The sequence below is a fragment of the Bos mutus genome, chromosome 3 (genome assembly GCF_027580195.1).
Source record: "Bos mutus isolate GX-2022 chromosome 3, NWIPB_WYAK_1.1, whole genome shotgun sequence".
Taxonomy (NCBI): domain Eukaryota; kingdom Metazoa; phylum Chordata; class Mammalia; order Artiodactyla; family Bovidae; genus Bos; species Bos mutus.
Window position 1 is genome coordinate 79,889,518 of NC_091619.1, and position 26,847 is coordinate 79,916,364.

The window sequence follows — 26,847 nt, forward strand, 5'->3', positions numbered from 1 at the left end:
CAAAAGCATTGTAATCTATTATCATAAATCTTAAAATACCAATATAAGAATTTAAAAGAACATTCTAAAGCAAATAATTGGTGTAAGCTTTAAAAAAAAAAGAAAACTAAGATTATGGCATACAGTCCCATCACTTCATGGCAAATAGATGGGGAAACAATGGAAACAGTGACAGACTTTATTTTTTGGGCTCCAAAATTACTGCAAATGGTGACTGCAGCCAAGAAATTAAAAGATGGTTGCTCCTTGGAAAAAAAGCTTTGACAAACCTAGACAGCATATTAAAAAGCAGAGACGTTACTTTGTTAACAAAGTTCTGTCTAGTCAAAGCTACGGTTTTTCCAGCAGTCGTGTATGGATGTGAGAGTTGGACTATAAAGACAGCTGAGTGCCAAAGAGCTGATGCTTTTGAACTGTGGTGTTGGAGAAGACTCTTGAGAGTCCATTGGACTGCAAGAAGATCATACCAGTCAATCCTAAAGGAAATCAGTCCTGAATATTCATTGGAAGGACTGATGTTGAGGCTGAAATCCAATACTTTGGCCACCTGATGCAAAGAACTGACTCACTGGAAAAGACAGGGAATGGGATGGTTGGATGACATCACTGACTTGATGGACATGAGTTTGAGGAAGCTCCGGGAGTTGGTGATGGACAGGGAAGCCTGGTGTGCTGCAGTCCATGGGGTTGCAAAGAGTTGGACATGACTGAGCGACTGAACTGAGCTGAACTGAATCCATACAAACATTGAAAGTTTTATTTTGAAGCTCCTGGATTATGTGAGGGCTTCCCTGGTAGCTCAGATGGTAAAGCGTCTGCCTGCAATGCAGGAGACCCGGGTTTGATCCCTGGGTCAGGAAGATCCCCTGGAAAAGGAAATGGCAACCCACTCCAGTATTTTTGCTGGGAAAATTACATGGACGGAGGAGCTTGGTAGGCTACATCTAACCATCAAACCTCGATTATGTAGCTATATAAAATGACATAATATGGGCTTCCTTGGTGGCTCAGTGGTAAAGAATTTGCCTGCCAATACAGGAGACATGGGTTCAATTCCTGGTCCAGGAAGATCCCATATGCTACATTGCAACTAAACCCATGTGCCACAACTATTGAGCCTGTGCTCCAGAGCCCAGGAACCACAATCACTGAAGTCCTGCACCCTATAGCCCATGCTCTGCAGCAAGAGAAGCCACTGCAGTGAGAAGCCCATGCACTCCAACTAGAGAGTATCTCCGTCTCATCACTAGAGAAAGCCCGTGCAGAGCAAGGAAGACCCAGTGCAGCCAAAAATAAATGAATAAATACAATTAGAATGGCACAATAGCATAACGTACTTCTACCGCTCAAGCTTAACTAAGTAACTGGAATGATTCAACAATGTAATTTTAATTGGAGTCTTTCTGATTTGTTAACTTTCAGCAAATAAGGAAAACTACTTAGTCAAAAAAATTACCTAAGTAAAGTTGATCTTTAGAAATAATGTTATCTAAACTGCTTTTGAAAACAGTTAAGTAGGCAGCTCTACAATTCATATAAAATATCTCTTCTTCAGTTAGCAGAAATTTCTTTGATCGAGGACTCTCTGAATGCGTTGGTTTCTGACCCGAGAAAGCTGCATCACTTCCTGGACTGATGGCCATTCTATTAAAAAATAATTTAAAATTTTGTTTTAGTCACTGGTAGTCCTAAAATGAAAACGTCACTTTGGTTTTCAAATGGTGATGGTGGGTGGGGGAGGAGAATAAAGACATGAAGGTTTTTATATGTGGAAAAATGATGTACATTATAATACGCATATGGTTATATTATCATATGTTAAACTAGAATAAGTTTTTGGCAGTTGATTTCTAAATATATTATATATACATATATATACACACAATATATACATGAGAACCCAAAGAACAAAGCTAAAACAAAGATGTAACATAAATACAAAAGAAGACTCATAGGGCAAAGGAAAAGCATGCATTTATTCTCTCAAAATTAGAGGACAGTCAGTTGAGACTCTTCCTAGGATTGTCATGAGGATTAATTAATCTAACACATTTGAAGCATACAGAGCAGTGCCAGGCACATAATAAATGCTAAATAAACTATAGAGTGAAACTCCAGCATAATGATAATTTGAATATAATGTGATTGGCAGCTGGCATTCATCTCCATAGCAGCATCAACCACATCATTTCACTAACATCTCAATACTGCAGCCCCACATTTAAAATGACTGAATTCTTAAAATCCCATGTATAGCATTATCCTGCGGTTTTACTGTATTCTATTACCACCAATAATAATGTTAATAATAACAATAATTTGGGGGTTTATACAGCACCTCTGCTCATAAGAGTTTAAAGAACTGTCATACATCTTGATACATACCTACTACAGTGGTCAGGTACTTTCTGAACCTTTTACAGATACGAAAATTGAGAGACAGAGATCTCACCCAGCTAAGAGTAAGCAGCAAAAGCATGTAAATTTCGGTAACAGTTTCTTCTTTTTTAATGTGATAAAAGGTTTCTTGTACAACAGTTACTATAAGGCACTATAGTGGTGCCTTATAGTAACTGTGCTGGTGGTCTAACAGCTTCCAACATTATTTTACCCAGCTTTGACTTCTAAAAATACATTTCAACCTAATAAATTGAATATTTCTAGTTCAACAATAAGACGACACAGGTAGGGTCCCCTTCAGGACTCATTGGATTCTTACTCAGGAGGCCTAAATTACTAACACCTTCTTGAATTATATAGGTCTTTTACACTTGGGAAAGAAAGATAATAATCGCTTATCATGGATGAAGTACCCTATTTATAATACACAGACCGCTTGCCTGACACTTTCATCTTACACCAGATTTAGAAGGACCCCACAGGGATGTGGTGTCACAGTCTGGTTACTGCAAATTGGTATAACTATAATTAAGCATCACAGTTTTTAAACACATATGCGCACGCATATCTTCACAAATGTGAAAGAAATCTGTTTCAATAAGGAAAGGAGAATGAACGTTCATTTTGAAGCCAGAAACTTAGAAATTTAAGGTTTTGTGTGTGTGTGTTTCAGACTGTCCTCAACTGTTCTTTCCAAATAAACTGACGCCCTCAAATGGAAATCCCACAGCAAAAATGTTCCAGAATTCTTCACCCCCCGCCCCCCGCTCTGTAATATGAGATTAAACTGAAGCATAATTAAATATATAATTCAGTTCCTCAGGCTTGGAAACCTCCTGCATTTAAAACTCCAGCCTGAGACCAAGACAGGGGCCTAGAGAGTACATTGCAGCAAATGCTCCATAAATAACCAGCCACACAATAGCAAGAAAAATAAACTGTTAACAAGCGCCTAAGGCTTCTAGAGGGCCAAGTGAAAACAGAGAGTCATCTAGTCACCGTCCCTACACTGTAAAATACGTTCAGGGCTGATCTCGGGCAACATCTCTCTATTTTTTGTATTACTCTGGGAATAAAATCGCATTTATATGTACATTTTAAGTACAGACATGGAGCAAGGCTACGTATGACAAAGTAATAAAAGATGCGGGTGAAGAAAAGGAAGCCGAACAGTGAGGGACGGAGCGGGCAAAGAGAGAGACAGCGAGTTGCTTGCTACCTAACTGCAGGTCACAAACGGGGGAGCGTAGTCAATTCTCCTGAAAGCCTCCGCAATCCTCTCACTGCAGCAGTACAGTCCTCGGCCTTCTTTTAATTACCATGGAAACTGCACCTCTCCGCCACCGGAAACAAGATGCGGAGCACCTCCCTAAATGGTCCGGCTAGAAATCTGCGGATACTTATTCCAGAGTGAACAGAGATGGCTCTGTCTCTGTTTTTTCAGGGGGCCTTCTTGTCAGAATCCTGAGAGAGGGCCCTGCGTTGCCCTGGCAGGGGCTGAGTGCTGTCTATGTGTTGACTCTCCTCCCCTCTTACTGGCGTACACTGGGATCCCTTGTCGCTGGCGGAATGTTTCCGGCGGTCTTCTTTGAGTGTGGCACAGCGTCGAGTGACTGTTGGCCCGCGTTTTTCAGGCTTCAGTGTTTCTCTTAGAAGGTTCTCTGTTTACGGAAGGAGTTACTTAGGGATTTTCATCTGGCGACGGAGGTGCATTCTTAAAAGTCGAAATGCCGTAAGTATCTCTTCCTTCGGGTGTTGCTGTGTTTGGGTACCTCTGTGAGCAAGACGAGTAGATATTTTGTGGCCCAGTAACCTTTTTCGTTGTCCTTTTCAGAGAGTAAATTTGTCTCTTTCTCCGACTGTTCCTGGTGCTTGGTGCCCCAACCCAACTCTGCTTCTCTTCCTTCCAGTTTTATTTATCTAGTAGTATTTCTTCACTTTAATTCTGATTCTCCAAGGCTTTTGACAGATTTTATAGGCTATGGGGTATATTTAGTGATGTATTGCTTGAAATAATTTCAAATATGTTTAACATACCGAGAATAGGACCAGAGTACATTGCAAAACGCCGTATAATTTGATAAAGCCCCTTAATTTCTAGATTAGTGTGGTTAAGTTCCTATAAACTTGTAGCAGAGCCCATGAACCGGGTCCCAAGAGAACTAAATTTCATCTTTCAAAAGAGGACGCGTAGCCAGTTCTGAAAAGAGCTGACCAACGTTGAGTGAATCACTTAACTTCAGGCTTTAGTTTTCTTGCTTATCATTGCCCTGTAGACTTTTGTTGTTGTTGTTCAAAGCTCAGTAAAGAACGTTTTCTTTGGGGTATGAGTGGAGATAATATATCAGTTGAGTTCAGTCCAGTTGCTCAGTCGTGTCCGACTCTTTGCGACCCCATGGAGTGCAGCAGGCCAGGCTTACCTGTCCATCACCAATTCCCGGAGTTTACCCACACTCATGTTCATTCAGTCGGTGATGCCATTCAACCATCTCATCCTCTGTCGTCCGCTTCTCTTCCCGCCTTCAATCTTTCCCAGCATCAGGGTCTCTTCAGATGAGTCAGTTCTTCCTATCAGGTGGCCAAAGTATTGGAGTTTCAGCCTCAACATCACTCCTTCCAATAAACATTCAGGACTGATCTCTTTAAGGATGGACTGGTTGGATCTCCTTGCAGTCCAAGGGACTCTCAAGAGTCTTCTCCAACACCACTGTTCAAAAGCATCAGTTCTTCCACGCTCAGCTTTCTTTATAGTCCAACTCTCACATCCATACATGACTACTGGAAAAACCATAGCTTTGACTGGATGGACCTTTGTTAGCAAAGTAATGTCTCTGCTTTTTATATGCTGTCTAGGTTGGTCATAACTTTTCTTCCAAGGAGTAAGTGTCTTTTAATGTCTTGGCTGCAGTCACCATCTGCAGTGATTTGGGAGCCCAAAAAATAAAGTCTGACACTGTTTCTGCTGTTTCCCCATCTATTTGCCATAAAGTGATGCCATGATCTTAAGTTTTCTGAATGTTGAGCTTTAAGCCAACTCTTTCATTCTCCTCTTTCACTTTCATCAAGAGGCTCTTTAGTTCTTCACTTTCTGCCATAAGGGTGATGTCATCTGCGTATCTGAGGTTATTGATATTTCTCCCGGCAATCTTGATTCCAGCTTGTGCTTCTTCCAGCCTAGCATTTCTCATGATGTACTCTGCATATAAGTTAAATAAGCAGGGTGACAATATACAGCCTTGAAGTACTCCTTCCCTGATTTGGAACCAGTCTGTTGTTCCATGTCCAGTTCTAACTTGCGTCCTGTCTTGCATACAGATTTCTCAAGAGGCAGGTCAGGTGGTCTGGTATTCCCATCTCTTAAAGAATTTTCCACAGTTTATTGTGATCCACACAGTCAAAGGCTTTGGCATAGTCAATAAAGCAGAAATAAATGTTTTTCTGGAACTCTCTTGCCTTTTCAATGATCCAGCAGTTGTTGGCAATTTGATCTCTGGTTCCTCTGCCTTTTCTAAAACCGGCTTGAACGTCTGGAAGTTCACAGTTCATGTATTATTGAAGCCTGGTTTGGGGAATTTTGAGCATTACTTTACTAGCATGTGAGATGAGTGCAATTGTGCAGTCGTTTGAACATTCTTTGGGATTGGAATGAAAACTGACCTTTTCCAGTCCTGTGGCCACTGCTGAGTTTTCCAAACTTGCTGGCATATTGAGTGCAGCACTTTCACAGCATCATCTTTCAGGATTTGAAAGAGCTCAACTGGAATTCCATCACCTCCACTAGCTTTGTTCGTAGCAATGCTTCCTCAGGCCCACTTGACTTCACATTCCAGGATGTCTGGCTCTAGGTGAGTGATCACACCATCCTGATCATCTGGATTATGAAGATCTTTTCTGTACAGTTCTTCTCTGTATTCTTGCCACCTGTTCTTAATATCTTCTGCTTCTGTTTGGTCCATACCATTTCTGTCCTTTATTGTGCCCCTCTTTGCATAAAATGTTCCCTTGGTATCTCTAATTTTCCTGAAGCGATCTCTAGTCTTTCCCATTCTGTTGTTTTCCTCTATTTCTTTGAGGAGTGCTTTCTTATCTCTCCTTGCTATTCTTTGAAACTCTGCATTCAAATGGGTATAGCTTTCCTTTTCTCCTTTGTTTTCACTTCTCTTCTTTTCACAGCTTTTTGTAAGGCCTCCTCAGAGAGCCATTTTGCTTTTTTGCATTTCCTTTTCTCGGGGATGGTCTTGATTGCTGTCTCCTGTACAATGTCACAAACCTCCGTCCATAGTTCTTCAGGCACTATGTCCGTCAGATCTAGTCCCTTAAATCTATTTCCCACTTTCACTGTATAATGGTAAGGGATTTGATTTAGGTCATACATGAATGGTCTAGTGGTTTTCCCTACTTTCTTCAACTTCAGTCTGAATTTGGCAATAAGGAGTTCATGATCTGAGCCACAGTCAGCTCCTGGTCTTGTTTTTGCTGACTGTATAGAGCTTCTCCATCTTTGGTTGCAAAGAATATGATCAGTCTGATTTTGGTATTGACCATCTGGTGATGTCCATGTGTAGAGTCTTCTCTTGTGTTGTTGGAAGAGGGTGTTTTCTATGATCAGTGCGGAGATAATATGTAATATATGAAGTTCTCTGGCTGCCTCTTGTCCCCATGCTGATTTAGGTACCCTCCTCCTGTGCACTTCTAGAGTAACTTTTCTCCATTATTTTCAGTTCAGTTCAGTCTCACAGTCATGTCCAACTCTTGGCAACCCAATGGACTATAGCACGCCAGGCTTCCCTGTCCATCACCAACTCCCAGAGCTTGCTCGGATTCATGTCCTTCGAGTTGGTGATGCCATCCAACCATCTCATCCTCTGTCCTCCTCTTCTCCTGTCTTCAGTCTTTCCCAGCATCAGGGTCTTTTCCACTGAGCCTGTTCTTCGAGTCAGGTGGCCAAAGACTTGGAGCTTCAGCTTCAGCATCAGTCCTTCCAATCAATATTCAGGACTGATTTCCTTTAGGATGGACTGGTTTGATCTGGCAGTCCAAGGGACTCTCAAGAGTCTTCTCCAACACCAGAGTTCAAAAGCATCAGCTCTTCGGCACTCAGCTTTCTTTATAGTCCAACTCTCACATCCGTATATGACTACTGGAAAAAGCGCAGTTTTGACTAGATGGACCTTTGAAGGTAAAGAAGTTTCTCTGCTTTTTAATATGCTCTCTAGGTTTGTCAGGGCTTCCCTCATAGCTCAGTTGGTGAAGAATCCGTCTGGGATGCAGAAAACCCCTTTTCAATTCCTGGGTCGGGAAGATCTGCTGGAGAAGCGATAAGCCTCTCACTCTAATATTCTTGGGCTTCCCTGGTGGCTCAGCTGGTAAAGATCCACCTGCAAGGCCCAAGACCTGGGTTCGATCCCTGGGTTGGGAAGATCCCCTGTTAAAGGGAAAGGCTACCTGCTTCAGTATTCTGGCCTGGAGAATGCCATGGACTGTGCAATCCATGGAGTCACAAAAAGGCGGACACGACTGAGCAACTTTCACTTCGCTTCACTTCCCTTCACGTTTGTCATAGCTTTTCTTCCAAGGAGCAAGCATCTTTTAACATCATGTCTGTAGTCACCATCTGCAGTGATTTTGGAGCCCAAGAAAATACAATCTGTCACTGTCCATTGTTTCCCCATGTATTTGCCAAATGCAGAGTAACACAAGGTGGAAGGAGGAACATCTGAAGGAAATAGAATTGATGTGAAAGTGGGAAGATTTACAGAAATAATAACCTACATTTATTGAATATGTAATTATGATTTGGATACTGTAATTAACTGTTTACCTACATTTTTTGATTGAATCCTAAAAAAGACCTTGGGAGGTAGATGCTGCTGTTATCTCTACTTTCTAGATAAGAGAGCTTAGCACCTAATACAGAGAAGGCAATGGCACCCCACTCCAGTACTTTTGCCTGGAAAATCCCACTGACAGAGGAGCCTGGTAGGCTGCAGTCCATGGGGTCACTAAGAGTCAGACACGACTGAGCGATTTCACTTTCAGTTTTCACTTTCATGCACTGGAGAAGGAAATGGCAACCCACTCCAGTGTTCTTGCCTGGAGAATCCCAGGGATGGCAGAGCCTGCAGGGCTGCCGTCTATGGGGTTGCACAGAGTCAGACACAACTGAAATGACTTAGCAGCAGCAGCACCTAATAAGGTATCCTACACACAGGTACCAATAAATATATTTCACTTATACCTTTAGAAGTTATGGATTATTAAAGAGGTTTTCCTTTCCCCAGAATGAAGAAAAAAGACTTGCCTTTGTACTCTTGCACTAGAAAAAGAACCCAGTTAGCACTTATACAAAACTATGAGGATAACGTTGCAAATTCCCTGTCAAATAGGAAATCAGTGGAATGTGGTTTGTGTTTGCATAATAAGTAGTGATACTTCCTGAGGTATGCTTGTGTTCTGCTGTAGATAGTAGGGAACCCCTAAAAACTTTTAAATATGGACCTTTTGGACACCTGTTTTCTTAACATATTAACTGGTACATGTTATCTTAGGAGAGTCTGCAGTAATTATATTCTGACAATAAATACATGACCTTAAAGTTGTATAGCAGCTTTATATGTATATATATAAAGTTGATATATAGCAACTTCACTGAGTTAATTTTGGCAAAGTGATTCAAGATGAAATTAATGGTTATGTAATGCAAAAGTACTTCGGTAGAGGATCTCCATAATTGTTAGGAAACTTTTAGTTTTCAACGTGGTTAAACTGCAGGGTCACAAATAATGGTGCAAAAAGTTATCTTGATAAGTTATATTTGAAAGTGATATGGCTTTTAAGTGATGTTGAGATGATAACTTTTTGATATGAACTTGGCATTTTTGGCATGGGATTGTGTGACCTATCTCCTCTCTAATTTATTTTATCGTTGACATGGAAAAAGTATAACAAGTAATTTTGGAATATGCATGGCCTAAATTAATGTAAAGGAAGTATAACAGTAATGTCCCATAACAATAGAGTGGATGGGTGAATCTTAAAAACATACTGGATGAAAGAGCCAATTTGTAGAAAATTACATATAGCATATTACCTTTATAAAGCATGAAAGTGAAAGTCGCTTAGTTGTGTCCAACTCTTTGTGACCCCATGGACTATACAGTCCATGGAATTCTCCAGGCCAGAATACTAGAAGTGACCAGAATACTGTCGCTTCTCCAGGGAGTCTTCCCAACCCAGGGATCGAACCCAGGTGTTGGGCTTTGCAGATGGATTCTTTACCAGCTGAGCCACAAAGGAAGCCCTTATAAAGCTTAAGAACAAGCAAAAAACTATAGTTGAGGATTCTGTATGTTTATAATAAGTTTATTTATGGAAGAAAAACAGAGGAATGATAAATACAAAATTTAGTTTAATGATAGCCTTTCTGGGGAAAGCAGACGGATTAGAGAAAGCACATATAGGTGTACCCATCCATATTGGTAATGGTCTAGTTCTTAAGTTGTGTGGTGAGTTTATGGGTGTTTATTTTCACATTATGCTTCATAAACTAATCATTCTATATGTATTCTTTAGTGTCAAATACTACTCAAAATGTTTTTTAAAGATTTAGAAATTATCTTGAATTATAGTCTCAATAACTATAGTTTTCTCCGCCTTCTCTTTGGTCATATAAAGCAGATGCTATCTTGGAGTTGGGAAAACAAATGCATTGGATAAATGCTGTTCCTGATTCCATTAGGCTAATCATAATCCCTTTCAACTTTGCTTCTCTCCTGTGTACATTATAAAATTAGTGTCATCATTATTTCTCCATCTAGGTTGCAACCTTAATTTTTTTTAATTTTTGGATTTGAAGACTTTGAAGTAAGACAAACCAGGGTTTGAATCTTGGTTCTGCTACTTTACCAACTGTGACACTTACGTTGTTACTCATTGATCTCATGGATTAGTATAGTTATTCAATAAATAGTAATTGAATGATTAAGTTGCTGCTTTAAAGAGATTTCATCTTTTGTAGCCAAATTTCAAACCATGTTTATATTTGCATAATCAGTTCAGTTGCTCAGTCGTGTCCGACTTTTTGCAACCCCATGAACCACAGTACACCAGGCCTCCCTGTCCATCACCAACTCCTGGAATCCACCCAAACCCATGTCCATTGTGTCGGTGATACCATCCAACCGTCTCACCCTCTGTCGTCCCCTTTTCCTCCTGCCCTCAATCTTTCCCAGCATCAGCGTCTTGTCAAATGAGTCACCTCTCCACACCAGGTGGCCGAAGTATTGGGGTTTCAGCTTCAACATCAGTCCCTCCAATGAACACCCAGGACTGATCTCCTTTAGGATGGACTGGTTGGATCTCCTTGCAGTCCAAGGGACTCTCAAGAGTCTTCTCCAACACCACAGTTCAAAAGCATCAATTCTTCAGCGCTCAGATTTCTTTATAGTCCAACTCCACATCCATACATGACTACTGGAAAAACCATAGCCTTGACTAGATGGACCTTTGTTGGCAATGTAATGTCTCTGCTTTTTTATATGCTGTCTAGGTTGCTCATAATTATCCTTTCAAGGAGCAAGCGTCTTTTAATTTCATGACTGCAATCACCATCCACAGTGATTTTGGAGCCCAGAAAAATAAAGTCTGACACTGCTTCCACTGTTTCCCCATCTATTTGCCATGAAGTGATGGGACCGGATGCCATGATCTTAGTTTTCTGAATTTAAGCCAACTTTTTCACTTTTCTCTTTCCTCAAGAGGCTCTTTAGTTCTTCTTCACTTTCTGCCATAAGAGTGGTGTCATCTGCATCTCTGAGGTTATTGATATTTCTCCCAGCAATCTTGATTCCAGCTTGTGCTTCCCCCATCCCAGCATTTCTCTTGATGTACTCTGCATGTAAGTTAAATAAGCAGGGTGACAATATACAGCCTTGACGTACTCCTTTTCCTATTTGGAACCAGTCTGTTGTTCCATGTCCAGTTCTGACTGTTGCTTCCTGACCTGCATATAGGTTTCTCAAGAGGCAGATCAGGTGGTCTGATATTCCCATCTCTTTCAGAATTTTCCATAATTTGCATAATACTAAAAGTCAGATTATTATTTGCATAATACTAAAAGTCATTTCATCTTTGGGACAGATGAAAATGGGAAATATTTCCTTCTGTCCCAAAGGAAAGATCTTTGGAGTACACATTAGATACGTTAAGATTGAAAGAGCAATGGCCCCTGAGTGGCTCACAAACAGTCTGGCAGTCAGAAGCGCTTTACAAGGAGAGGCACACTCTGATAATGAACATGCCCAGGGGCCTCCCTTGGACTTGAGGCATCCAATTCTAATTTCCCCTTACAGGAGAACTGGAGAAGGAGACAGCAACCTACTCCAGTATTCTTTCCTGGAGAATTTCATTGACAAAGGACCGTGGCGGGCTACAGTCCATGGGGTCACAAAGAGTCAGACATGACTGAGTGACTAACACTTACACTTTAAAGTCAAACATAGTTTTGTAATAGCTCTTCCTATAAATAATCAAATCTCCTTTTAAGTGCTTCCCCTGCCCCATTATATCTTTTCCTTTTTAAAGATTCCTGGTATTACTTGCTTAGTTTTTCTAATTACTGTGGATTATTATACTAATTCGGAGAAGGCAATGGCACCCCACTCCAGTACTCTTGCCTGGAAAAGCCCATGGACGGCGGAGCCTGGTAGGCTGCAGTCCATAGGGTCGCTAAGAGTCGGACACGACTGAGTGACTTCACTTTCACTTTTCACTTTCATGCATTGGAGAAGGAAATGGCAACCCACTCCAGTTTTCTTGCCTGGAGAATCCCAGGGACGGAGGAGCCTGGTGGGCTGCTGTCTGTGGGGTCGCACAGAGTCGGACACGACTGAAGCAACTTAGCAGCAGCAGCAGCAGCGTTATACTAATTCAGACAAGGACATTCCATCTGTTCCTGTGAGTTAATTTTATTCTGTTCCAAGCTGTCGACTGAGTTAAGGTTATAGTTGGAATACTTTTAGTATTGGAGGAAACTATGTTAAACAGTATTTCTGTGGGGTCCATTCTGATGACATATCATGAAAATCGGTGAGTTTCTCTGAGAGAACATTAAAATATGCTTTATATTCCTTGATAAAGGAGATTGATTCCAGGAAGCCCCACATGTACCCACATCTGTGTATGCTCAAGTCCCTTATATAAAATGGCTTAGTAAAATGGAAATGGTTGGCCCTGTGTATCCAAGGGTTTTCTGTCCACAGATTCAACCAACCATGGGTGAAAATCTTGACCACAGATGTGAAACCCATTAATATGGAGGGTACACTGTATATTTATTGAAAAAAATCTGTATAAGTAGACTAGTACAGTTCAAACCCATGTTATTCAAGGGTCAACTGTATATATTTTTTGCTTATAACTTCTTGAATAGACGCAAGTGTTTAAAGCAAGAATAATAATACTTATTGTGAGTTTTGTAACGTTTGTATGTTTAACAGTATAACACAAAGGACAGAGTGAGTGGACAGTAACACTGTAAGAGTCTTACATTTTTGTAAAGTTGTATTAACTCTAAATGAACTGTGATGTGTTAAAAAGGTATGTTGTAGTTCCCAAAGTAACTAATAAAAATTACAAAGAAAGATAATACATAACCAAAAAGTAAAAAAAAACAGTAGAAGAATTGAAGTGGTATATTAAAAATATCTAATCAAAAGAAGGCAGCAAAGGAAGATCAGAGGGAAGAAACAAGAGACAGAAAACAGGTAGCAAAATGTAGACCCAACTGTAAAATAATTCCATTAAATCTAAGTGCAGTAAAGACACCAATGAAAAGATTGAGAATATCGACTAGATTTAAAGCTATATATATATATCTCAACTCATTTAATCCTAGTAACACAGATACCACCCCCATCAGAAACCAAAGTACAAAAAAGAATTGTAAGAAAATTGCTGGCTGATGTATTCTTTTTCATGAATGTAGAATCAACTCAAAATTTAAGACTTGAAGGTAATACCTAGGATCATAAAACTCTTGAAGAAAACATAGGCCATAAACTCCATAACATTGGTCTTGGCAATGATCTTTTGGATCTGACACTGCAAGCAAAGGCATTAACAGAAAAATAAGTGGGACAACATCAAAATAAAAAGTTTCTGCACAGAAAAATCTTCTTCATCAACAAAATGAAAAGGCAATTTGCAGAATGGGAGAAAGTATTTGCATATTATGTATCTGATAAGGGATTAAAATCCAAAATATACAAAGAACTCCTACAACTCAATAGCAAAAAAAGAAAATGAAAACCAATCAGTTCCAGAGAGGTCGTTTTTTAAAGGCCCTCTCCCGCCAGCCCAGCCCAGACCAAGCCTACGTTAAGGGCCGCTCCTCAGCGGAAGGGCCGATGCAGGCCACGCCCTGGAAAAAAAAAAAAAAAAAGAAAACCAATCAGATTAAAAAATGGGCAGAGGATCTGAGGAAACATTTTTTCTGGAGAAGACATACAGATGGCCAGCAGGTACATGAAAAGGTGTTCAGCATCACTAATTAAAATGGAAAGCAAAACCACAATAAGATATCACCTCACACCTAATAGAATGGCTCTTATCAGAAAGATAAGAGATAACAGGTGCTGGTGAGAATGTGGAGAAAGGGGATCCTGGGCACTCCTAGTGGGAATCTAAATTGGTGCAGCCACTATGGAAAGCAATAAGGAGTTTCCTCAAAATATAGAACTCCTATGTGATCCAGCAACTCCATTTCTGAGTGTTTTTCTGAAGGAAATCAAAACACTAACCCAGAAAGATACACGTACATGTTCATTACAGCATTATTTACAATAGCCAAGTATCCACCAGTGGTTGAATGGATAAAGAAAATCTGGTGTGTGTATATATGTGTGAGTATTATATGAGTGTGTGTGTATATATATATTATTCAACCATAACGAAAAAGAAAATCCTGCCACTTGCAATATGGATGGCATCTTGAGGCCTTATGCTAGACAAAATATCAAAAAGAAAGGTTAATACCATATAATCTCAGTTATATTCAGAATCTTTAAAAAGAACAAACTCATGGAAAAAGAGGTAAGACTTGTGTTTACTAGAGATGGGGGATAGGGAGGGAAGAATTGAAGGAAGGTGGTCAAAAGGTACAGACTTCTAGTTATGAAATACATTAAGTACTGGGAAGGTAATGTACAGTGTGGTTACTATAGTTAATAATACTATATTGTATGTTTGAAAGTTACTAAGAGAGTAGTCAAGTGGGCCTTAGAAAGCGAAGTCGATTGGGCCTTAGGAAACATCACTACAAACAAAGCTAGTGGAGATAATGGAGTTTCAGTTGAGCTGTTTCAAATCCTAAAAGATGATGCTGTTAAAGTGTTCCACTCAATATGCCAGCAAGTTTGGAAAACTCAGCAGTGGTCACAGGACTGGAAAAGATCAGTTTTCATTCCAATCCCAAAGAAAGTCAATATCAAAGAAAGTTCCAACTACCACACAGTTGCAGTTATCTCACATGCTAGCAAAGTAACACTCCAAATTCTCCAATCCAGGCTTCAACAGTATGTGAACTGAGAACTTCTAGATGTTCAAGCTGAATTTAGAAAAGGCAGAGGAGCCAAAGATAAAATTGCTAGCATCCACTGGATCATCAAAAAAGCAGGAGAGTTCCAGAAAAACATCTGCTTTATTGACTATGCCAAAGCCTTTGACTGTGTGGATCACAGCAGACTGTGGGAAATTCTTCAAGAGATGGGAATACCAGACCACCTTAACTGCCTCCTGAGAAATCTGTATGCAGGTCAAGAAGCAACAGTTAGAAACAGATGTGGAACAACAGACTGGTTCCAAATTGGGAAAGGAGGATGTCAAGGCTGCATATTGTCACCCTGCTTATTTAACTTAAATGCAGAGTACATCATGCAAAATGCCAGGCTGAATGAAGCACAAACTGGAATCAAGATTGCTGGGGGAAATATCAATAACCTCAGATATGCAGATGACACCATCCTTACGGTAGAAAGTGAAGAACCAAAGAGCCTCTTGATGAAAGTGAAAAAGGAGAGTGAAAAAGTTGGCTTAAAGCTCAACATTCAGAAAACAAAGATCATGGCATCCAGTCCCATCACTTCATGGCAAATAGATGGGGAAATAGTGGAAACAGTGACAGACTTTATTTTTTGGGCTCCAAAATCACTGCTAATGGTGACTGCAGCCAAGAAATTAAAAGACACTTATTCCTTGGAAGAAAAGTTACGAGCAACCTAGACAGCATATAAAAAAGCAGAGACATTACTTTGCCAACAAAGGTCCATCTAGTCAAGGCTATGATTTTTCCAGTAGTCATGTATGGATATGAGAGTTGGACTATAAAGAAAGCTGAGCGCAGAAGAATTGATGCTTTTGAACTGTGGTGTTGGAGAAGACTCTTGAGAGTCCCTTGGACTGCAAGGAGATCCAACCAGTCCATCCTAAGGATATCAGTCCTAGGTGTTCATTGGAGGGACTGGTGTTGAAGCTGAAACTCCAATACTTTGGCCACCTGATGTGGAGAGCTGACTCATTTGAAAAGACCCTGATGCTGGGAAAGATTGAAGGCAAGAGGAGAAGGGGATGACAGAGGATGAGATGGTTGGATGATATTACTGACTCAATGGACCTGAATTTGAGTAAACTCCGTGAGTTGGTGACAGATAGGGAGGCCTGGTGTGCGCAATCCATGGGGTCACAAAGAGTTGGATCTGACTGAGCGACTGAACTGAACTGAAGCTCCCTGGGTTGATGATGGACAGGGAAGCCTGGTGTTCTGCAGTCCATGGAGTCGCCAAGTTGGACACACCTGAGTGAGTAAACTGAACTGAAGAGAGTAGCCCTCAAAGTTTTCATCACAAGAAAAACAATTATAAATGAGTGTGGTGATGGATTTTAACTAGACTTACTATGATGATCATTTCACAGTATATACATACATTGAATCATTTTGTTGTGTATCTGAAATTAATGTATTTCAATTGTTGAATTATTGTTCAGTTATTGAAATTAATTGTATTTCAATCAAAGAAATTTCCTGACTTTGTTGGTTGTATTGTGATTATGTAAGAGAATATTCTTGTTCTTAGAAAAACACACAGAAATATTTTTGGATAAAGTTATACAGGGTCTCAAGATTGCCAGGAGAAATATCAATAATCTCAGATATGCAAATGACACCACCCTTATGGCAGAAAGTGAAGAGGAACTCAAAAGCCTCTTGATGAAAGTGAAAGAGGAGAGTGAAAAAGTTGGCTTAAAGCTCAACATTCAGAAAACGAAGATCATGGCATCCGGTCCCATCACTTCATGGGAAGTAGATGGGGAAACAGTGTCAGACTTTATTTTTTGGGGCTCCAAAATCACTGCAGATGGTGACTGCAGCCATGAAATTAAAAGACGCTTACTCCTTGGAAGGAAAGTTATGACCAACCTAGATAGCATATTCAAAAGCAGAGACATTACTTTGCCAACAAAGGTTCATCTAGTCAAGGCTATGGTTTTTCCTGTGGTCATGTATGGATGTGAGAGTTGGACTGTGAAGAAGGCTGAGTGCCGAAGAATTGATGCTTTTGAAGTGTGGTGTTGGAGAAGACTCTTGAGAGTCCCTTGGACTGCAAGGAAATCCAACCAGTCCATTCTGAAGATCAGCCCTGGGATTTCTTTGGAAGGAATGATGCTAAAGCTGAAACTCTAGTACTTTGTCCACCTCATGTGAAGAGTTGACTTACTGGAAAGGACTCTGATGCTGGGAGGGATTGGGGGCAGGAGGAGAAGGGGATGACAGAGGATGAGATGCCTGGATGGCATCCCTGACTCAATGGACATGAGTCTGGGTGAACTCCGGGAGTTGGTGATGGACAGGGAGGCCTGGCGTGCTGTGATTCATGGGGTTGCAAAAAGTCGGACATGACTGAGCGACTGAACTGAACTGAACTGATACAGGGTCTCTAACATTTTCAGTAGATCATAAAAAAAAAAAAAATTGTATTGTATATGTATATATTCGTGTTTGTTTATATAGAGAATGGTAAAGCAACTGGGACAAAATGTAATAAGTATTAAAGTCTGGGTCAAGGATAACAAAAACTTATTCCTAATTTTTTTTTTTTTTTTTTTTTGAGTGCTTAGGTCTATAGCATTAGATTATATGGACTTGATTGGATTAGATGATTCCCTTCTTTCTAGTCTGCCTGCAGTGCGGGAGACCCAAGTTCAGTCCCTGGGTTGGAAAGATCCCCTGGAGAAGGAAATGGCAGGCCACTCCAATATTCTGCCTGGAAAATCCCATGGACGGAGAAGCCTGGCAGGCTACAGTCCACTGGGTCACAGAGTCAGACATGACTAACAACTTCCACTTTCATAGTTGTTTTACAATACTATGTTGGTTCCTGTTGTACATACAACAAAGTAAATCAGCTCTGTGTATACATATTCGAATCCCTCTTGGGCCTCCCACCCACCCCCAGTCCGTCCTACCCACTTGGCATTATAGTAGAGCATCAAGCTGAGCTCCGTGTGCTGTACTGCAGGTTTCTGGTACAGATAACTTAGAATGTTTTTAACTTTAAAATATATAAAAATTAAATTACCCCTCAAACTACTCATCAAATTGTTTTTTAACTTGCTCTGTAACAAGAGAAGCCACTGCAATGAGAAGCCCTCTTGCCACAACTAGAGAAAGTCCGTGAGCATCAATGGAGACCCAGTGTAGCCATATACAAATAAATAGAAATAAACATTTAAAAATGCTAATGGATGGGTTAAACAGTAAATTAAACGCAATTAAAGAAAGAATTGTAAACTAGAAGATTGACCTGAAGAAACTGTGCAAAAAGTAGCATAGAGATTAATGATAAGAAATAGATGTTTAGACATATTAAAAATGGAATAGAAAATCTAAGATTTCTTCTAGAGGGATTCGCAGAAAGGTAGAATCAAGGAGAACCAGTATTTGGAGAGATTATGGCTTAGATTTTTCCAGAACTGATAAGATACAAATCCACATAAAGAGACTGCTTTAGATACAAACCGACATGGTTGTGTGCTTAGTCGCTCAGTCATACATGACTCTTTTTGACCCTTTGCACTATAGCCCTCCAGGCTCCTCTGTCCATGCAATTTTTCAGGAAAGAATACTGGAGCAGGTTGCCATTTTTCTTCTCCAGGAGATTTTCCCAACACAAGGATCAAACTCGTGTCTCCTGTGTCTCCTCATTGCGGGCAGATTCTTTACCCTGTGAGCTATTTGGGGAAGCCCAGTTCTCTATCAGTCTTTTGATAGAGAAACTTTTGACACCATAAACATGTTGCCCAATAACTGGTCATGGTTTGGGCCAGTTTTATCATTAAGAATAGCAAGATTAATCATTAGTTACTTTCATGTGGTAACCATATTTCTGTGTGCATTGGAGTGATAGTCCCACTTACCCATACTGTGATAGTGAATTATTATATGACCTCTGTGAATGTTGAACACAAAAGAGCATAAACTTGAGTGAAAGGGAGAATGCAAAAGAGATGGGAGATTCTTATTCCTTCTTTGCTTATTCCCATATGTAGAATGAAAAACATCATTTTAGATTTCTTAATTTATATCTTTAAGAGTCACATGGGATGTGAATTTGGCCATTGCCTTTAGTCAAAGGATTTCTAAGGGTCTCATAAGCATATTGCATAATCTTCTAAACACTCTTCATGTAGTTGTAGCTGGCAGTAATATCTCCATTATAGAGAGGAGTAAATGGAAGCACGGTATACCAAATGATATTTTTATATCCATCAGAAATGTCTTACTGGTTTACAGGCCAGTATTACTATCAACTTTATGAAGCTTAGTGAGATTATGTGATTTGCCCAACCTTAGAGAAAGAATTTGGCATAACATCAAGGCTCCCTGAGTCTTATCTGCCTTACTAATTTTATCTCCTCCCCACACATACACACACTTAGCCTCAGCTCTGCTACTCAAATCATATTTAATCCAATGTTTTAAAAGTCCTGTAAGGGATGATGGATAACTGTTAGTCACAATTGTGGTTACTTATGAGGGAAAAAAAAGGCTGAACAGGATGGGACAAAAGAAAGGTTTGGCAGGAGGTGGGGGTAGATGAAACACATCTCCCATCCAAGTTCTAACCAGCTCGGACCCTGATTAGCTTCTGAGGTCAGATGAGATTGGGTGCATTCAGGGTGGTATGGCCATAGACAGATGGCAAACTTCTATTTGTTCAGTGATGGTTACAAGTGTGGTTGCCTTATAATAATCCATTAAGCAATATATTTGTTTAATGTTAAAAAAGAGAAAGTCCTGTAAGGGAACCTTAACTCATGTAGCTTCATGAGTCTTTGAAGTATCATTCCTGGTTCTTAATTAAAAATCAAATGATAGTTTATTTTTTTCTAGAACAACTTTTTAAAAAAATATTGTAACTGCTATTAGTAATGTTGTATACTAAAACTCATGCATTTGTTCTGTTCTGATGAATTGTTATTCATTTGCCAAGTCATGTCTGATTCTTTGTGCCCTCATGGACTGTAGCCTACCAGGCTCCTCTGTTCATGAGATTTTCCAGGCAAGAATACTGGAGTGAATTACTATTTCCTTCTCCACGGGCTCTTCCTGAATCAGTGATCCAATCCGTGTCTCCTGCATTGGAAGGCAGATGCTTTACTACTGAACTAGCAGAGAAGCCCTCTGATGAGTTAGAGAATCCTAGTCAGGATATTACCATGTGGTAAGCTAAATAAAATAGTGGAAGATGGTCTTAAAGAGTAATATGGCTAATTCTATACAGTTACTCTCTGCCTGTTGATATAAAACCATATTCTTTATCTTTCTTAAATCCTCACCAGCAGTAGTGCTGGTAGCAAACAGAATTTTGATCCCAGTGAATCTAAACCTAGGACACCTAAAGCTGGACTTACATTCAAATTGTGGGCATAGGTGTAGATATGGGTTAAGGTGGAAATGAAGAAAACCTGTAGAATTTAAAGTTACCCATAAGAGGGGTGTAATTAGGAAATAATAGGTGGGATGTAATTAGTATATAGTGAGGCTTCCCTGGAGACTCAGTGGTAAAGAATCTGCCTGCCAATGCAGGAGACACATATTCAGTCCCTGAGTTGAGACTATACTTGAGAAGGAGATGTCAACCCACTCCAGTATCCTTGCCTGGGAAGTACTATGGACAGATGGGCCTGGGAGGCTACAGTTCATGTGCTCACAAAAGAGTCAGACATGACTTAGTTAAAGTGTAGTTCTGTGGCATTTAAGTATAGGTAACCCTTGAGTTATTTGGGGATTAAGGACACCAGTTACAGTTCACTTATAGCTTTACAATCAGCATTGCGTATCCCTTGTTCCACATCCACGGATTCAACCAGCTATGGTTTGTGTAGTACTACAGTACGTATTTGTTGGAAAAATAAAGCTCAAGTATAGGTGGATCCTCGCAGTTCAAACTCATGTTGTTCAAGGATCAACTGTACATTCACATAGTTGTATAACTGTCACCATCATTCATTTCCAAAACTTTTTTTTATCTTGCAGAACTGAGATTTTCTGTCTGTTGAACAGTAACTCCCTATTCACCTCTCCTCCCAGCCCCTGGTGACTACCTTTCTATTTTCTATCTTTATGAATTGACTACTTTAAGCACCTCACTTGAATGGAATTATATAGTATTTGTCCCTTTTTGATTGGCTTTTTCACTAGCATAATGTCTTCAAGGTTCATCCGTGTTGTAGCATGTGGAATTTCTTTCCCTTTAAGGCTGAATAATATTCCCTTGTGTGTGGTGTGTGTGTGATTGTGTGTATTCACACACAGATATATATATATATATGCCAAATTTGTTTTACATATTCCTCTGTCCACAGACACTTGCACTGCTTTCAGCTTTTGGCTGTTGTCAGTGATGCTGTTATGAACATGAATGTACAGATGTGTCCCTGCTTTTAGTTCTTTAGGGTATATGTTCAGAATTGGGATTGCTGGATTATATGTTAATTCTATGTTTAATTTTTTGAGGAACTGCCAAACTATTTCTATAGCAGCTGTACCATTTTACAGTCCTATCAGCATAAGAGTTCCAGTTCTGCATCCTGGCAAACCCCTGTTTTCTAGGGGTTTTGGGGGGGGGTGGGGTGGGGTTGATAGTAATCATCCTAATGACTTGTGGTGTTATCTTGTGGTTCTGATTTGCATTTCCCTAATATTATTGATGTTGAGCATCATTTCTTGTGTTTTCCACCCACTTGTATATCTTTTTCAGAGAAATGTCTATTTGAGTTCTTTGCCTGTTTTGACATGCCCCTTTTTTAAAACCAGTGAAAGTCACTCTGTCATGTCTGACTCTTTGCGACTATACAGTCCATGGAATTCTCTAGGCCAGAATACTGGAGTGGGTAGCCTTTCCCTTCTCCAGGGGATCTTCCCAACCCAGGAATCAAACTGGGGTCTCCTGCATTGCAGGCAGATTCTTTACCAACTGAGCTATCAAGGAAGCCCTGATAAAACCAGGTTCAATTCCTAGATTGGAAAGATCTGCTGAAGAAGGGATAGGCTACCCACTCCAGTATTCTTTGGCTTCCCTTGTGGCTCAGCTGGTGAAGAATCTGCCTACAATGTGGGAGACCTGGGTTCAATCCCTGGATTGGGAAGATCCCCTGGAGAAGGGAAAGGCTATCCACTCCAGTGTTGTGGCCTGGAGAATTCTGTGGCCCGTATAGTCCGTGGGGTCACAAAGAGTCGGACACGACTGAGTGACTTAAATTTTTTTAAAACCAAGGTAGTAACCACAAGAGATACTTATTTATTACTTTATAGAACTACCAGAGATAGATCACTTTTAATTGCTAATTAATACTGGTAGCAGATGAATAAATACTTTCGGAAAATATTTGTATATATAAACATGTAATCAAGTTTTGCCTATCCTTTGTGCATTTCATCCATCTCTTTCTGTTTCTGTTAACACAGTCCTAATCCATTTAACATCATCTCATGTTTGTGCTACTGTTGGTTGTTTTTTCAAAAAGGTAAAAGCATTTAGTGGGTGCTTAATTTGATAATTTATATCTTGACACTGGGCCCAGTTCTAACAGAATGGTAAAAATAGATGTTCATAAATTCCTCTAGTAGTTTGCTCTTCTTTACCTCTTCTTTAGCACCTCCCCCTCAATTCAACAAGGATTTATTGGGATGTGAAATCTGAGTTTCCCTGAGATTGTGTGATAGTGGATAAATCACACCAAGTCTTCCCTATTGGATGAACCAAATAATCTCTTAGGTCCCTCCTAGTCTTGTCTGGTAAATGTCTTTATGATTTTTGTAAATATTACCAGCTTTTGGTCATTAGATGCCTGAATTATCTGAAAACCACGTTACCCACAATAAACCATGTTTTTAGATTTTCACTGAAGAGAGGGGAAGATAACAGTCTAACTCAAATTACTTTCTTATTTACTATCATATATCTCCTTGGGCTTCTTCTTAGATCAATGTCAGACCTAACTAGAAACCTTTTAAATACAAGCATTTAGTTTTCTAAGAGTTAGCCATCACTCATAAAGCAATATAGTATTTTGAGCAGTTAATGTCAGGGTGGGGTTTGTTTACTTCTGAAAAGTCGTATTGCATCTTAACAGCATGTAAAAACAAAGGCTAAAACTGTACTGTGTACTTTTAGTTTTTGATTTCTACTTTTGAAGTTTTATGGGCTTCCCTTGTGGCTCAGCTGGTAAAGAATCTGCCTGCAATGCCAGGGACCTGGGTTTGATCCCTGGGTTGGGAAGATCCCCTAGAAAAGGGAAAGGCTACCCACTCCAGTATTCTGGCCTGGAGAATTCCACAGACTGTGTAGTCCATGGGATCGCAAAGAGTTAGACACAACTGAGCAACTTTCATTTTCACTTTCACTTTGAAGTTTTATAAATACAAAAACGTCTCACACACCTGAATAGGGTAATATATATTCCAAAACTAAATATGTGTATTTTTTTGAATTAAATGCCATTTTTATTTGTTCATACCTCTGTTCACTTGCTTTATTGAGAATTCGCATTAAATTGATTTCAAGTGGACTTCTAAAAGATATGAGTAATTCTTCAAACCAATTTAGTTAATCTTAAGAAATAATGTTATATGTTAGGCTAATGTAAATATAATAGCAAAATTAAATGAACTATTCTAGATAAACTTTTGTATTTAACATTTATTGCTGAATAATTTTTATAAATTGTCTATTTCTTCTATTTTTGCTCCTGTCACTTGTTCGAAATTCAGTAGTCAGTTATTTATGAATAGTCATTTTTTAGGATCTATGATTTTTTTTGTTTTCTGTAATATAAGCTATAATAAATTTTTTTCTTTATGCTCAAATTCTCTAATATTTTAAGTAATTTAATTACTTTTTCTCGGAGATTAGGAAGATACTTTTAATGCTGCGTTTGTCACTGGGAAAACTAGTTTTAATTTATATTGACCTTTTTCTCCTTTGAGCATTTAGTCTGCTTTCAATAAAATGTTGATGACTGCTCTTTAGAAGACAGCTGTACGAAATAAAGTATTATAAATATTCAGCTTTCCTTTCTAAGCTTTGTCACCAACAGCTGGGCATCCAGTTTAGCAGAACAGATTTTGCACAGAGAGAGCCTGGCATGTTCCTGAATCAGTATAGTGAAGGAGACAAAAAAGTAGTTTCTTATGGATTGGGGACTTATAAAGACATAGAGCATCTGTTCCTCAGTTTAGTCATAGTCTGGTTGCACTGAATCATGTTTAAAGCTAGAATAATGTGTAAAACTTTTTCACCTTGCTCATACCTTTATTTTAATATCTAGTGTATTATTTTTGCAAATAAAATGCTTTCAACATCTCCATTGAAGGTATGTAAATGATTTTGCTCTTGTCTATAATTTTTCGTTAGTGATATTTTAAAACACACAAAGATACTAATTTTTTACTAAGATTATTTTATTATATAACTTTAATGTTTGAATTGTATGATAGTGCATATATATACAACTCATATATGAAAATCCATTTAAATATTTAATTATTATTTCATCTTGATATATGCTATTAAACAGTTTCCTCATTGTGAAAATTGCTTTCTTCATAGGTATTCTACTTTAGTTGGTGAAAGTAACTTAAAATGGAATCTTTGTTTATACAGATTACTCTTAAATACTTGGCTATTTGAAGCATATTAAATCTAAGATGTCTTTAAATATTTTGTTTGCAGTGTTAAAAGATCACTGAAATTGGATGGTATGTTAAAAGCAGATGTAAGTATTTACTTGTGAATTTGTAGTTGCATGATAACATAATAAGATTGTATTTTTATTTTTTTAACAGCTAATTTTCTCTTATACTAAATGTAAGAAGTATCAGAAACTCCTGTGACATAATTGTTATTGGCACACCTTTTTCTACATATAAAGTTTGTAATATATGGAAATTCCTTGCAGGCTTGATATTTTTATTTAAGCGACAAATTATTTAGAAGCCTTAATGAAGTAATTTAGTAGAAAAAAATGCTTTGCAACTTAAATGCAGATAAATAAAAATGGAACAGTGACAGTGCTTTAATCTACATTCTGTAATCTGCTAAATTGAAATAAAACATTAACAACATTTTTATATCAAAAAGGTACCTACCCCCTCACCTCACTGACATGATTAAACATAAAATACTAGCACTGTAATAACTTTCACCATGGTTATCACAATAAGAATAAAATTGTACTGTTGCTGTAACATTTTATAAATCTTGTCGTAGCACATTCCCAATACCAGCATATCATGACATATGCTAGTTTAGTATCTGTTTATTATCTTTTCATACCAACAGTGGATCTAGATACAAACACTAATACTAGCATACTTATGGCCTTAGTAATTTTAAATGCAAATAAATTGGTGAGAAAGTAAATTAAAATAAATAGCTAGTCAATAAATGGGCTCCTATATGAGATCCCATATGAGAATGCCATTTCAACAAATGGGTTTTGTATGGAATTTCTCTTCAGAAGACTGGTATTCAACAATTTACCATTTTTAAAACTTCCTAGATGCTTTTCTAAAAAATTTAAACAAAGGTGGCAAAATACTGCATTGCCACTAAAAAAATCATTAGCGGTGTAATTAGCAATTTAAAACACCATTATCCAACTTGTTCGGTACAGAATGCAGCTGTGACTGTAATTTTGCATCTGTTTCTTTGGTCAGAATGGTGTTTTGGTAGATGAGTAGTCCAGCTTGAAATGAAATACAGTTCTTCTCTGCCCCAAGACTGTTCTTTGGGAGGTGGTAACACCATTTGAATGAAAGAGAATGGCCATTTAGGAATTCATCCTTTTCATAAAGTACAGTTGTCATGGATAGCTTTCTATCTAATTTCTTTCCAGATTAGGATGTATCAAGGTAGCCAGTGAAACAGTGAATATCCTGTATTAGAAAAATACATTGTTATGTTTGGCCCAGTTCTGTACCTTTAAACCAGTTGACAGTACCACATGGCCACCGACTGCTAAATGCAGATTCCTTAAATCCTAGCTAGGGCCTTCAACATTTCTATTTTCTAACCTATTTCTAATATTTATTATTATTTCTGATATTTTCAGCTTTTGTACTTTTGCCTCATCATTTATTTGCAGCTCTGTCTTAGATCTCACAACTTTTGCTCTGGCGCTACATCTAGGCTTCTCTTCTTAGCTATATTTATGCATCTGTCTACTCCAGTAATTAGCCCTGATGCAGCCTGGTTCCCAAGAATCTACCTATATGCCAGTGATTCCACTGAGGCTGCCTTAGCCCATGCAAAGGAAAATCAGACATTTAAAACATCACCTATAAGTCGTCTACTACTACTACCACGACGTCGCTTCAGTCATGTCCGACTCCATGCAACCCCATAGATGGCAGCCTGCCAGGCTCCCCCGTCCCTGGGATTCTTCAGGCAAGAACACTGGAGTGGGTTGCCATTTCCTTCTCCAATGAATGAAGGTGAAAAGTGAAAGGGAAGTCTCTCAGTCATGCCTGACTCTTAGCGACCCCATGGACTGCAGCCCACCAGGCTCTTCCATCCATGGGATTTTCCAGGCAAGAGTACTGGAGTGGGGTGCCATTGCCTTCTCTGACCTATAAGCACCTAATTGCTTTGAAGCTACAGAGGAACTTGTAGAAACTTTGTGCTCATTTTGCCTTACCAGCATGATGCTGAAAGAAGACAACTGTGGTATTGAAGGAAAGGAGATGGCTCTTAAATCCTAGTTGGTTGAAGTGTAGTCTGTTCATCTTAAACATCTAGTGTTTGCTCTCCCAGAGATGTTTGGAACTAGCAAATCCCAGTGTTCCCAATGTGGCTATGGACCTTCATGAAGATAATGCTCCATGATGTT

The 26,847-nt window shown here is 39.1% G+C and overlaps 2 protein-coding genes across 9 annotated transcripts in view; one reads left to right on the forward strand and one right to left on the reverse strand.

Moving 5' to 3' along the window:
- EFCAB7 (EF-hand calcium binding domain 7) overlaps positions 1-3,878 on the reverse strand; it is a 56,229-nt gene extending 52,351 nt beyond the window's left edge. For both annotated transcript variants that reach the window (XM_070367905.1, XM_005899845.2), the window contains exons 1-2: positions 3,620-3,878; positions 1,457-1,644 (exon numbers count right to left, since the gene is read on the reverse strand). In XM_070367905.1, coding sequence (XP_070224006.1) covers positions 1,457-1,643 — 187 coding nt within the window. In that variant the 5' untranslated portion in view covers position 1,644; positions 3,620-3,878. The remainder of the gene's footprint in view (positions 1-1,456; positions 1,645-3,619) is intronic.
- Positions 3,879-3,996: 118 nt separating this feature from the next.
- ITGB3BP (integrin subunit beta 3 binding protein) overlaps positions 3,997-26,847 on the forward strand; it is a 107,733-nt gene continuing 84,882 nt past the window's right edge. For 6 of the 7 annotated variants that reach the window (XR_011463697.1, XR_011463698.1, XM_070367913.1 and 3 more), the window contains exons 1-2: positions 3,997-4,132; positions 24,690-24,732. Coding sequence is in view for 5 of the 7 variants with exons in the window: in XM_070367913.1 (XP_070224014.1) it covers positions 4,128-4,132; positions 24,690-24,732 (48 nt within the window). In the remaining 2 variants the exon portion in view is untranslated. The remainder of the gene's footprint in view (positions 4,133-24,689; positions 24,733-26,847) is intronic. The other variant, XM_070367911.1, reaches the window with a different exon arrangement.